Genomic DNA, 12,470 nt, shown 5'->3' on the forward strand with positions numbered 1-12,470 from the left:
GCAAGTAATTTTACCATCATTAATACCTTCAAACCGTGTAAAGTTAAATGTATACATAAATCTGTGGACATTGTGTTTAGTGTCCGACAAAAAGTACCCAAACCTTTAAAGACAAATTCAAATATTTGAGAGGAAAATTAGTTCTTTCTTGAAAACTACGCTACTTCAGAGGGAGCCATTTCTCACAACGTTTTATACTGGGCCAAACAAAATTATATGTGTGTTTCTGGTTACCCGACCGTCCCTAGAAAAACAAGCCGACCCTATGGAATTTTATACATTTACAGACAAAATAAAATAAAACAACCCCGATCCCACTCCCGTGTGACAAAATACCGCATGATTTTAAGGTTTTTATATTTAATGATTCCTTTTTTTTTCCTAAAATGTTTTCACATTTGATATAGAGCATTAGAAAATAAACATTTTCTTACGAGAAAAAACGTCCTTGATCCATGGTTGATAGTATTGCAACGACGGACGGACGTAGCATGTGTGTAGTAATGTATGGGATCGGTCGCTGCTGCTGCATTGTACACGTGCGAGTTCATAGAGCGAGCAATCTGTTCAATCTGCGCTGCTCAATCTCGAGGTTGCGCTGCGCTCTCGCATTTGCACTGCCTGGAAATACGCTAAAATTCCCACGTGACACGTTGAGTCTTGTCTTAATGCGTTTATTGCTGGTTCGCGTACTTTATACCAATAGAGGGCATTTAATCTCACGCTATTGCATTGTTCCAAAACGACCTCAAGCGTTCAATGTTTCTTGTATTTATTGTTGCATGCAAAGTAACAACGACTACAGGCGTGAAATCTGCTTTTGTGCTGCGTGAAATTTGCAGACCTCGGAACGGTTGCTTTTTGGGGCTTATATTCTGTGTCATTTTTAGAGATTTTCGAGTCGAACTTGGACATCAGTGAAATTTACATGCACAGGCAAAAATATTTTTAACATTCGTTCCTACCCTAAGTTTTGAAGCAATGAAGTAATTCAACAAAATAAAATGTGTTTTCGTCCCTACTGTCCCTAATTTTTTGGCCAGTGTAATAGGAAACACACATATTATTTTGTTTGGCCCTATCAACAGCTCTCCATTGCTTGGTACCAAGTAAGTTTTCACGTCAACAATTCATTGAAATAGTATCCAGTGCCTTTGAAGGATTCAGGTACTTTTTCAAAATTTCCACAGATTTACATTAAACTTACAGGGTTTGAAGATAATGATATGGGAAAGCTTCCCTTCAAATATTACGTACTAAGGTTGTGTAGTTTTTGAGAAATGAGTAAAACAAGTCACAAAAAAATTTTGGTCTCATGAGACCAAAACTATTTTAGCATGTAAAATCCCCTTAACCAGTTATGATATTATACCAAACCATAGCATAACTGATTAATACGTTTTTATATGCTAAAACTGAGACGAAAATTATTACTTTTACTCATTTCTCAAAAACTACAGCACCTCAGTAAGTACAATTTCAAGGGAAGCTTTCTACTATCATAATCTTCAAACTGTGTAAGTTTAATGTAAATCTGTGGACATTGTGTTTTTTTATAGTAAAAAGTACATATACCCTTTAAGGCAACAGCCTCAGAGAGCCTAGTTACCTTGAAGAGACCATACCTTGATGGCTTTTTTGTCTAGACTGAACAAATAAAAACATTTTATGATCAAGTTGGGAGGTGCTGAAATTGAAATGTCACTGATTATGTGGGTGATTCAATTTTGATTTCTTCCTAAACCAACCTCTCTGAAAAGCAATTACAGAATAACTCCAAGGGTGACCCAGATTATTTTGTATTGTACCATGCCATGTAGCAGAGGGTATTCCCCCCCCCCCCCCCCCCCCCGCAAAAAAAAAAAAAAAAAAAAAAACTTCAACAGACTCTTTACCTTTGGAATGAAATACCCTGACTTTCTTGTACAGCAATAACCATGCATAAATCATTCTCAGATGCAAATGTTTTGCGGTGGAATATTTATCGAACCACCGCAGCCTTGCAAACGGGCACCAACCCTCCGAAATCCCCCCCCCAAAAAAAAAAAAAAAAATTCAGGTATCAAAAATTATTGAAACCACACTAACTCCAAGGAAATCCTTCCTCGAAATAGTTTATACTATCACCAGATGCATTGCTTCTCACCAAGTAAGTTTTTTCTGTCATTCATTTTTGAAGTATTGATGTCACTCATTTTTGAAATATTTGCCAATCTATGACCCTACCTTTATGAGTGTTCAAATGTAACTTGTTACAGGAAGAAAACAAAATAAAAATTCCAGAAATACTAATGCAGGCATGAATTTGGTCCTTGGTAAAAAGTTGGAATATTTTATAGGGTGTCCAACATGGTAAAGGGTTTTATAAAGTTTTCTGATTTAATCGAATATTCTACGAATTTTTCTGAGAGTGACAACATCGGAAACCAGAATAAAGAAGGAAAAAGTATCATGCCTGCTGATCGTGACTGACAACAAGTTCTGACCCATGACCATTGATGAATTATGTCCAACAAACTTGAGCTAAAACAGTTGGTTTTTTGTTTGTTTTTATCAACTATCTGCAATACTGATTTAATTTGTAAACCAGCTGTTTCTAAATGTGGTTGGGCTGTTTTTTTTTAAATGGTCTTATTCCACGCAAAACCCACTTCTTCTAACACCTAGAGAAGAAAAAGGTACTCACCGTCTTGACTTGCTTGATCTTGCTCAGGCTGCGCACTGGCTTCAACATTCCTGCCAAGAATTTAGGATCCAATTTAATATTAGCCATAATAGTATGTCAGATCCTCCAGCTTCTAATTTGATTTAGAAGTTATAATAAGACCAGGTATCAACTCACTGCATAGCGAGGTCGTTGGAGGCAACCCTTAGCAGTCAAGATGGGGTTAAATGTTGAGGCCATTCAGAGAGTGGGTTGTTTGTACCCTGTGGGCGACGACCAAAAGGGGAACATGTAAAGGGGGTGAGTAGTGACTGGGATCTGGGTGCCCTACAGGGGTCCCCACTGGTTGTGATGTGGGATCAAGGGCTTTACGGTGATTGGAAAACCATCTCTGGTGTCAGAGCTCTGTGTCTCAAGGAATAGAAGACCTTGCTTCGGAGTGACTCTGTAGTGGTGTAAATAATGTACTGGCACACTCTGACAACAACATGTTTAGGCCGCGATGGTATAAAATCTTGTTTGTTACTTGAAACTTATCTCTGGAGCAGTTTGATAAGAGTTGCGTCCGGTTCTGTGGTGTTTTATTACACTCTTTATCTGAATATGAAAAATGTCGGGATTGAAATGCTGATCAATTTTTAAAAATATTATCTTTAAAGTCTCTCTGATTTTGAGCAGGGAAAATGTAGTATGTCCAATGCCACTCCCCCTCCCCAAGGGAACAGGAAGAACACTAAAGTTACAATTAGATAAAACATCCCGTTTCTCATATTACAACCATCATCTTCATCAAAACGTAAATCAAAACCAACTCTACAAGTTAAGTAGTCAAAACAATACTTCTTTGTTCAAACCAATTTTGTTATTTACCAAGTCGGTTTCACTTGTACTTTATTACTTGAAATCCAAACTGGTTACATGATTTTTTTTATAGAGCAATGCATCAGAAAGATTAATACTATCTGCTACAACACTAGCAAAATGATAGGGCCCATCCTTTGGGATTACATCCCAGAGAGACATGTTCCATTTCCTTGTAAGTTGTAGGCCTGTAGCTATTTTGCAGTTTTGGTTCATTTTATGATTTGACAAGTTGAGATTCATGAAACTGAGGAGCCAGTTCATTATTCAAATAATAGCATGTGTCATGTGGTGGCCGAGCAGTCAAGAGCACCGAACTCAAGCTCTAGTGTATCTGATCAGCAGAGTAAGGGTTCGAGTCCCAGCACTTGTGCTATATAAATATTAGAATCTTATTTTTATTTTATTTTTAAAGACACTGGACACTATTGGTAATTGTCAAAGACCAGTCTTCTCACTTGGTGTATCTCAACATATGCATAAAATAACAAACCTGTGAAAATTTGAGCTCAATCGGTCATCGAAGTTGTGAGATAATAATGAAAGAAAAAAAACCCTTGTCACACGAAGTTGTGTACGTTTAATGGTTGAACGAGGCCCTCAAATTCTAAATCTGAGGTCTTGAAATCAAATTCGTGGAAAATTACTTCTTTCTCGAAAACAATGTCACTTCAGAGGGAGCCGTTTCTCACAATGTTTTAAACCATCAACCTCTCCCATTATTGGTCACCAAGTAAGGTTTTATGCCAATATTTATTTTGAGTTATTATCAATAGTCTCCACTGCCTTTAATTACCAATAGTCTCCACTGCCTTTAATATCAAATGAATCGGACAAGTGTTTAGTTTTAGATGCATTCTCAGCTACTGTTTGCCTATGCCTCAATAAAATCAATGAAACCTTGGTGTAAATAAACTACACTTCAAACTGTGTCCTTACAGAGAAACATCTTTTTCGGTTGTCAGTAGTCACTAAATGCATTCTATAAACATTTTGCATGATTGATAGCAACTTATAACTCTTGTTTCCTTTTTCGTTGACAGGAGTGAGAAACAAAAATGGGATGATTCAACCCAAAGGAATGATTAACAGCAGCCCAAGTAAATTATTTTAAAGGTCGTCCAATTGATTACATGCCTGCGATGTTATGGACCTCCATGGCCAAATATCAAGCAGAGTCATTGGTTATTAATTCAGGAACATGAAGGCCACAAGGGTGGGTCATGATCAACACTTTACCTACTCATTTATTTATTTATTTATTTATTTATTTATTTATTCTTTCAGGCTTTAAAACACCAAAAACACACAGCAACAAAAACAGAAAGTTGTAGGATTTAAAAACATTAGGAAAACAAACAGAACAAGCAAACAGAAGCCCAAACAGATGCCCAAAAGCGAACCAAATCACTATCCAAGGGGGCAATGCCTTTAGGTATATAAATAGGACATAAAATAAGCTATCAAAGGGGAACATCTTAGAAATAAAAGTGAACCATTAAAAAACATTGGCAAGAGGAGGGTTTAAAAACATCTTGATTTGATTTGTCACATTTTTCTCTGTGATAGGGCAATATCATCCATGAAACTGCTCCCACAACACTTCTTATGGGGTGGTGGGCAGCATGTTTTGAGAACGATTTGTGGATGATAGCGCTTTCTAACCAGGAAAAATGTGACAGTTCAAACCGAGAGAGTCTTGCACCATCATGCTTGCGCAACAAGACTACACTGAACGAGACCAAGACTTGGACAAAACTCGAGTTTCTTTCTTCTCCGTCTTCAGGCACAGCAAACCTAACACATCAAGATAGTTTTTCAATTCTGCAGCAACTATTTACATATATGAAGGTGCAAAAACGAGAGACAACAGCTGAGTTTATAAAACTTGTACTTTCAGTTTTCTATTATTGCTGATCAGCTAAAAAGTTTCATGCCTGGAATTTAACACAATTAACTTAATAAGCATCCAGCAGCTTTTTGCGTCTTCTTGTTAAATATTTTCTCTCTTTTCTTACTTTTTTTTTCTATTGCGCAAATTTGTTGTGTTCTTATTCAGTTTGTTTTATACACGGTATTGATCCCAGATATTGATGAGTATTCCCAACTAACAAGTATCTTTCGGAAACAGGGCAGCTAATTAAAATCCAAGCGTTCCTACATGGCACCTGCATGGGATGGCTACTGTAGACTGGCATACTTGCACCATTGACAGGCGTTGACAAGTGAGTCAAGGTTGATTTAAGCCTTAACCTTTCACAGCCATCACATGTACAAATAGGCACTCTACTTTATTGGTTAGTGACCTTTCACTTTCAGAAAGAAAAAAATGTGTAGTTCACAAGCATTCATGAACGCTTTTGTGAAAGTGGAAAGAAGTCCGATTTTGCTTAACAGTTTTATAAAATTGGCCAAACGTCCCAAATTAAAAGCAAAATTCACAAGGTTTACCCATAATTTGTTCAGTGACTAGCCCGTGTGACCAGTTACGCGTAGCTTGTAACTTCACTTGACAGCTCATCCATTGGCAGTGGTTTAACACATAGCTTTTGGAAGCAATGAACTAGCAAGACCACTTGGACATAATTCTGGCATTTGGCCAGCGGACCACTGTAAAAGAAGTGCGGAACACTGAATGAATCATGGAGCAAAGTGTACAAGTACTGCAGTAATGGTTTGTTTTCGACTCAATACAACCACAAAGATTTCAACAACACTGACAAAAATTCCTTTGAGACACAAAGTTACATACCGAATCCCTCACAACATAACCTGATTTTAGAATCTAAGTGGCCTATAAATACCATCTGATTAGCTTCACAGCAATCTTTATATGAATCCCACATGCAGCCATTCAGCTGATAGTTACCAAGTCAACCCAAGCAGATTGATCTCTTCGCATACCAGCGCTATGACAGAATCACAAAATGTTCTGACCTTCAGCTTCACCCCCTCAGCCCCCCCCCCCTCCACAATATCACCACTACCAATCTGAAGTGCAGGCTCATTATCAACAAGACATGTCTGAGGAATTGCTGAGGGGTTTAAGGTGAACTACAGAAGTGAAATGACTGAGGACACCCTTTGTGCTGTGCATGGTGAACAAGTAAAGAGTAAAGCACATGATTTGAACCATCAGTTCTTTTCAGAGCCACCATGACCACTGGAGATCTCGTTACTTGGTGTTACATGTATCACAAACCTTACTTGATGTTAATTTTGTCCAAGACTAAAACTAGAATAAGATGACATTTCATACAGTCTTATATACTGAGAATGCACAACGTCAAAGTTAAATCGACAATAAAGATGCAAACATCCTGACCAATCACACTCATCAGCCAAATACATGTACACATGTGTAAGAACAAATTTGCAGATTAAAGGCCTATTTGTCATTATCCGTGTCATATTCAAAAGATTTTGTATGTTTTTCATTTTGAAAAATTCTTGTCACTCAAAATTCATTAAGAGAAAAATAGTTTTCAAAAAATATATATTCATGTACAACTTTTGGGGAAAATCGGGCCATCAAATGAAACAGCCCTAGTGTAAACATACATGCTCTGGAAACCTTCTAGGCAAACATGCCAGATCAAAAACTTCCAAACAACTACTTCTTTCTTACCTGACATATCAACAGCAAAATACACCTAAAACCACCAGCGGTTTACAGAGCTTCTCCCAAATATTTCAACATCATAATGCCAACTTAACTATTCCACAAACAAATTGTTCCGATCAGACATTAGTTTTTAAATGAAACTCATACTTTGTCATCGTAGTTCCTCAATTGATCAATCATACTATGTTAACATCTACTACGAGCTATTGTTAAAGACAACATATTTTCTTTTCTCCGCTCAGAAAGGGGGAGGAATTTCGCCTCAATATTTGTTTCACAAAAGCAGTGGGTTTATCAATGGGCTAAGGTCAACAAATTCCAATTAAAATACAAAAGACCATGAATTCTGTTCTGGTTTGGTGGATGACTTTTCCCTAAAGTCCAAGCACACTTTCCAAGGTTCCCCTTTCAGACAATAATAGAGGAAGTTAACAAAAGCTGTCTGTTAGTAAAGATAACGTATAGTATTGGAATTGGTATAAATTGGGGTACTTCTGATACGCTGACTTTTCCTTGAATCACGGTATTGGTATGTTGGAAACACTAGTTTTCTTCTGCTGCGTGATTACGCTCATTGAGTCACACAATACTTTCTTTGAATAATGTAAAATTAGTCAATGTACATGAATTTTCGTAAAATTGGGGTTCCCAAAACACTCCGTTATATTGAATCACCATAATGGAATGCTAGCAAAGCTTCTTTTTTTCCCCAACATTTCTTAAAATTGTTTTTTAATTTATTCATTCATAAATTCATTACTTATTAAAGGCAGTGGAGACTATTGGTAATTACTCAAAATAATTATTAGCATAAAATCTTTCTTGGTGACGTGTAATGTGGAGAGGTTGATGGTATAAAACATTGTGAAAAACGGCTCCCTCTGAAGTGCCATAGTTTTCGAGAAAGAAGTAAATTTTCCACCATTTTGATTTTGAGACCTCAGATTTAGAACTTGAGGTCTCGAAATCAACCATCTAAACGCACACAACTTCGTGTGGCAATGGTGTTTTTTTTCTTTCATTATTATCTCGCAAGTTTGATGACCGATTGAGGTCAAATTTTCACAGGTTTGTTATTTTGTGCATATGTTGAGATACACCAACTGTAAAGACTAGACTTTGACAATTACCAATAGGGTCCACTGCCTTTAATTCTGGGAGCTTGAAAGAATTATTAACTCCAAGCTTACAATTGATCATATATTTTTAGCATGTAAGGGAACCATACAAAAACAGAATCAGTCCGTGTATTTTAGTTTGAATTTGTTTGATTTAAGGGCACTTTCAGTTTCAAATTTCCTTGCATCAAAATTCAGACAACCTGTTTGTTGTTTTCTTGTATTAAAGGATTTGGGTACTTTTTGTAACACAAAACACAATGTCCACGGATTTACAATAAATTTACACCGTTTGAAGATAATGATAGAAGAAAGCTTCCCTGAGAATATTACTTGCTGAGGTGCTGTAGCTTTTTAGAAATGAGTAAAACAATGTCATGAAAAAAAATTTTGTCTCAGTGATCATGAGAGACGAAAATTATTTCAGCATGTAAAAACGTGTTTTCATGACATTGTTTTACTCATTTCTCAAAAACTAAAGCACCTCAGCAAGTAACATTTTCAGTGAAGCTTTCTACTATCATTATCTTCACACTTTTGCTCTACAAAAAGTACATAGACCCTTTAATGGGCAAAACGAATGAATAAAAAATTTTTTAAATAAATTTATTTTCAACAAAACCCAGTTTGTTTTCTTGCTCTCATGCAGTCATGCAGTAAAAAAATACTGCAAATTTACAGTAGATTTTGCCCCAACAAACCAGGGCAACCAACCACCCACAGGACGTCATAAACCAAAATGAACAACACTGCAAAATAAAAAACTATAGGCCCTATTTCTGATAATCTAACCAGGTGCCAAAAGCAATCAGAGTCTTAGCATAACAGATGGGACTGCAGGTCAGAGGTCATAAAAGAACCCCAAGTTGTAGTCTCCAAGTTAACAAGACTAATTCATCTGGCATTGTGTGAAGAGTTATTCAATGATAATCACATGTTTGAGCTTGGAATGCCTGAACAATGCGTCTGCATCAAGGCTGCTATCCTTGACAGATGACGAAAAAAGGGGGGTTTATTTGGTAGTCGAGTTCATGAGTGCACGGTATGAACTCATTCAAATCTGGGACTGTCTGTCCTTTTGCTGATAGAGTTCAAAAATACACAACCAATAAACTCTCTGCAATGTAGGTCTAGGCCGCTTGACTCTTTTATGAAGTAAATGATCAATCAAGAGTTTGTATTCAAGGTTCGCCTGGCCAAGCACTTCATATCGTGACATTTTAACAGACTTTAATTTGAATACAGCATCAGTTAATGTATGTAACGTACTACAAAGTTGCAACCCTACGTAATTAAGCAGTTGTGGAACCTACAAAGATAAGTCTTTGCTGACAAAAACGGCTGAAACAAGGCTCTAAATTTTAGGAAAAATACTAGTAATGATACTTTTTGGAAATATTAAATTTTGGAGAGCAAACAAAATTGACTAGAACAAGATTTGAACCTTTGTCCATATTAGTTAGGGGGGGGGCAGTCAGAAGATAAGACCCTATTTTGCCCAATATGTGGGATCACACCCGGGTTACTAGACTTCTTGTCTTGAAACCAAGGATGCCTCATAAGTGACTTTAATCACTGAAGCTCGCTAGCCTGGGGAGACCTGTAAACAAGGGTGCTTGCAATGCGAACCAGAAACAACCAGATGCACTGCCAATCTACACAGGATCTACTATAAAGTATCTTACTCGAGAACACAAGCACCTCCGCTGGGACTCGAACCCACACTCTGCTGATAAGATGCTATAGACCGCTCTGCCATGATACTGGGCAGTGAGAAGATCAGCAATTTAAGAAAATGCAACCTTTTCTTTTAAATATAAAGTAATTAACCTCAACAGAAACTTACTACATATATGTACATTTATATTTCCATTTTTGATCATCTGAAATTGACTTTTAGACACCCAGTCGGTTTTTCCTTGTCAGGGATGATAATTTAGTCCTTGGAAAAAAAGTAGGAACAATTCATTGAATACAAGGGCTGACATACATGTCATGTATGGTGTAGACTTAAGTAGATTTTTCAGGCCTCAATACTAAAAAAACAAATTCTGATTTATCCAAGGGCAAAACAATCGGAAAACAGAAAGAATATTATGCCTGCCTTGTGGATTAATACTTGATAATAGATAACACCGATATAATAAATGAACTCACCTCCACGTTGTACAACGATAGTCAACTCAGTACCAAGAGGGCAGCCTTTCAGGATGTTTACCACCTGGTTATGAGGTAGATCTCTTATGTATTCATCATTGATTTCAACCAGAATGTCGCCCTCTCTCAACATCTTACATCGCTCAGGAACTAAGATCTGCTTCACCTAAAAGAGAAAAGAAACACTTGTTGATTAGTCTGTCTTATTCACTGAGTAATTAATTGTTCTCCCTCTGCCACATATTAGGCATGGTACATGTATACTGAATGGGAATTGGGTTTTCATTTTTAAAGACAATTACAATTTACCTTTTGGCCATACGGACTGTCAGCAATGGTAAATCCAAACCCTTGATTTCCCTTGAAGAATTTGATGGAGTGAATTTCAGGTTGCGTGCTTGAGGGTGACTCGCTGGGCTGCTCGCTCGACAGGCTCCCTCTGTTGTTCACCTGATTGGGCAACGGCAAGGAATTCGGTTTGATATTGAGCGACAACGTCGGCGTCTTGGCCCGCGGCGACGCTGAGACCTCCATCTCGTTGGGCTTCGGTGACGAGAGGTCCGGAAGGGACTTGACGTGCGTCTCCCGGGAGAGGTTTGAGTCCCCGTTTCTGTGGTGATGCCGGTGGTTGTGACCAGAGGAGATTTTCGGTGGGGGTGGTGTGTCGTGGCTGTCATGATGCAGGGACCTCGGGGACGTCTGGCTTGCATTCGTGTCCTTGTAACTGGGCGGGCCAATATTATTGTGAATCTTATCCATTGGTGGGGCACTGTTGTGCTTCCGGAAAGCAGACGACGACGGCGTGCCGGGAATCTTCACCCCTGGCAGGTTGGAAGTTGGAGAGATTGCATAGGACGTGACAATGTGTGTGTTGGGGTCGTCGGGGTCAAACGGTAACGGATAACCGCGGCATACTTCGAGTTCAACGTGTTCCCCCGGCATGATAGCCTGGAATAAGATCACTACTTGTTGATGGGTGTAGCCCAAGACTTTGACAGGCTGAGGAAGGGCGTGGCTCTTGATGAAAACAAGAACATCACCTTTACAAAAAAGAAAATGACATTCCCAAACAATATTAAATAACTGCATTCCAATCATAACCAATCTATGACCCTACTTTTAACATTGTCTTTGAAGGCACTTGACATGTTTGGCAGTTGTCACAGACCAGTATTTCCACTTGGGGTATCCCACCATATGCATAAAATAACCAACCTGTGAAAATTTGGGCTCAACTAGTCATCAAAGTTTCAAGAAAATAATGAAAGAAAAAACACCCTTGCTCCAAAAACATTTGTGTGCCTTCAGATGCATAATGAAAGACTTTATTATTTGAGTGAGAAATAACTTCTTTCTCAAAAATTAGTTACTTCAGCTACTTCTCACAATGTTTTGTTCTATCAAAAGCTCTCTATTGCTCGTTACCAAGTAAGTTGTTATGCTACAACTGTTTTGAGTAATTACCAATAATGTCCAGTACCTTTAAAGACATATACTTAGTACATGTTAAGCTCCCTTATGGTTACATTTATTTTCCAGAAATCACCTGTTTTGAGAACTCCATCTGCGTGGGCAGGGCCACTAGGCACAACACTCTTAATCTGCAGGAACTCTTCACTGTCGTCTCCGCCCACGATGGTGAAACCGAATCCCCTGTTGCTCTTATTCAAGATGGTCTTAATCATTTCCCCGTCCAACTTGCTGGGGTCGTTGGTGAACATGGCGCGCCACTCGGCATCTGCAAAATTTTAAACGCAATTGTCAGATCAACTCGATTTTTGACATGAGAAAAATCTCCCACCCGAGTAATATGCCTGTGTTTTTTTTTCTCAGAACTCGGGAAAGTACTGAGTGCTTACACACATTGGTGTAAGGGTCAAACCAAAAATAATACTCTCTTTCCCTGATGCAAATTGGAAAAAACAATTTTCATGAATTCCTTATTTCCGAGACTGTACGAAGAACAGTATATTACTTTAATTTCAATTGATATCCGACTAAACCTGGAGGCCTTTCACTTTCATAAAATACTTCAATGATGTCC

At 38.0% G+C, this 12,470-nt stretch overlaps 1 protein-coding gene across 1 annotated transcript in view; it reads right to left on the minus strand.

The window, feature by feature from the left end:
* The window catches only part of LOC117304051 (membrane-associated guanylate kinase, WW and PDZ domain-containing protein 1-like), a 77,418-nt gene that overhangs the window by 20,401 nt on the left and 44,547 nt on the right, over nucleotides 1-12,470 (minus strand). The window contains exons 9-12 of the mRNA XM_033788537.1: nucleotides 11,973-12,164; nucleotides 10,736-11,466; nucleotides 10,427-10,592; nucleotides 2,687-2,736 (exon numbers count right to left, since the gene is read on the minus strand). Coding sequence (XP_033644428.1) covers nucleotides 2,687-2,736; nucleotides 10,427-10,592; nucleotides 10,736-11,466; nucleotides 11,973-12,164 — 1,139 coding nt within the window. The remainder of the gene's footprint in view (nucleotides 1-2,686; nucleotides 2,737-10,426; nucleotides 10,593-10,735; nucleotides 11,467-11,972; nucleotides 12,165-12,470) is intronic.

The sequence above is a fragment of the Asterias rubens genome, chromosome 2 (assembly GCF_902459465.1).
Source record: "Asterias rubens chromosome 2, eAstRub1.3, whole genome shotgun sequence".
Taxonomy (NCBI): Eukaryota; Metazoa; Echinodermata; class Asteroidea; order Forcipulatida; family Asteriidae; genus Asterias; species Asterias rubens.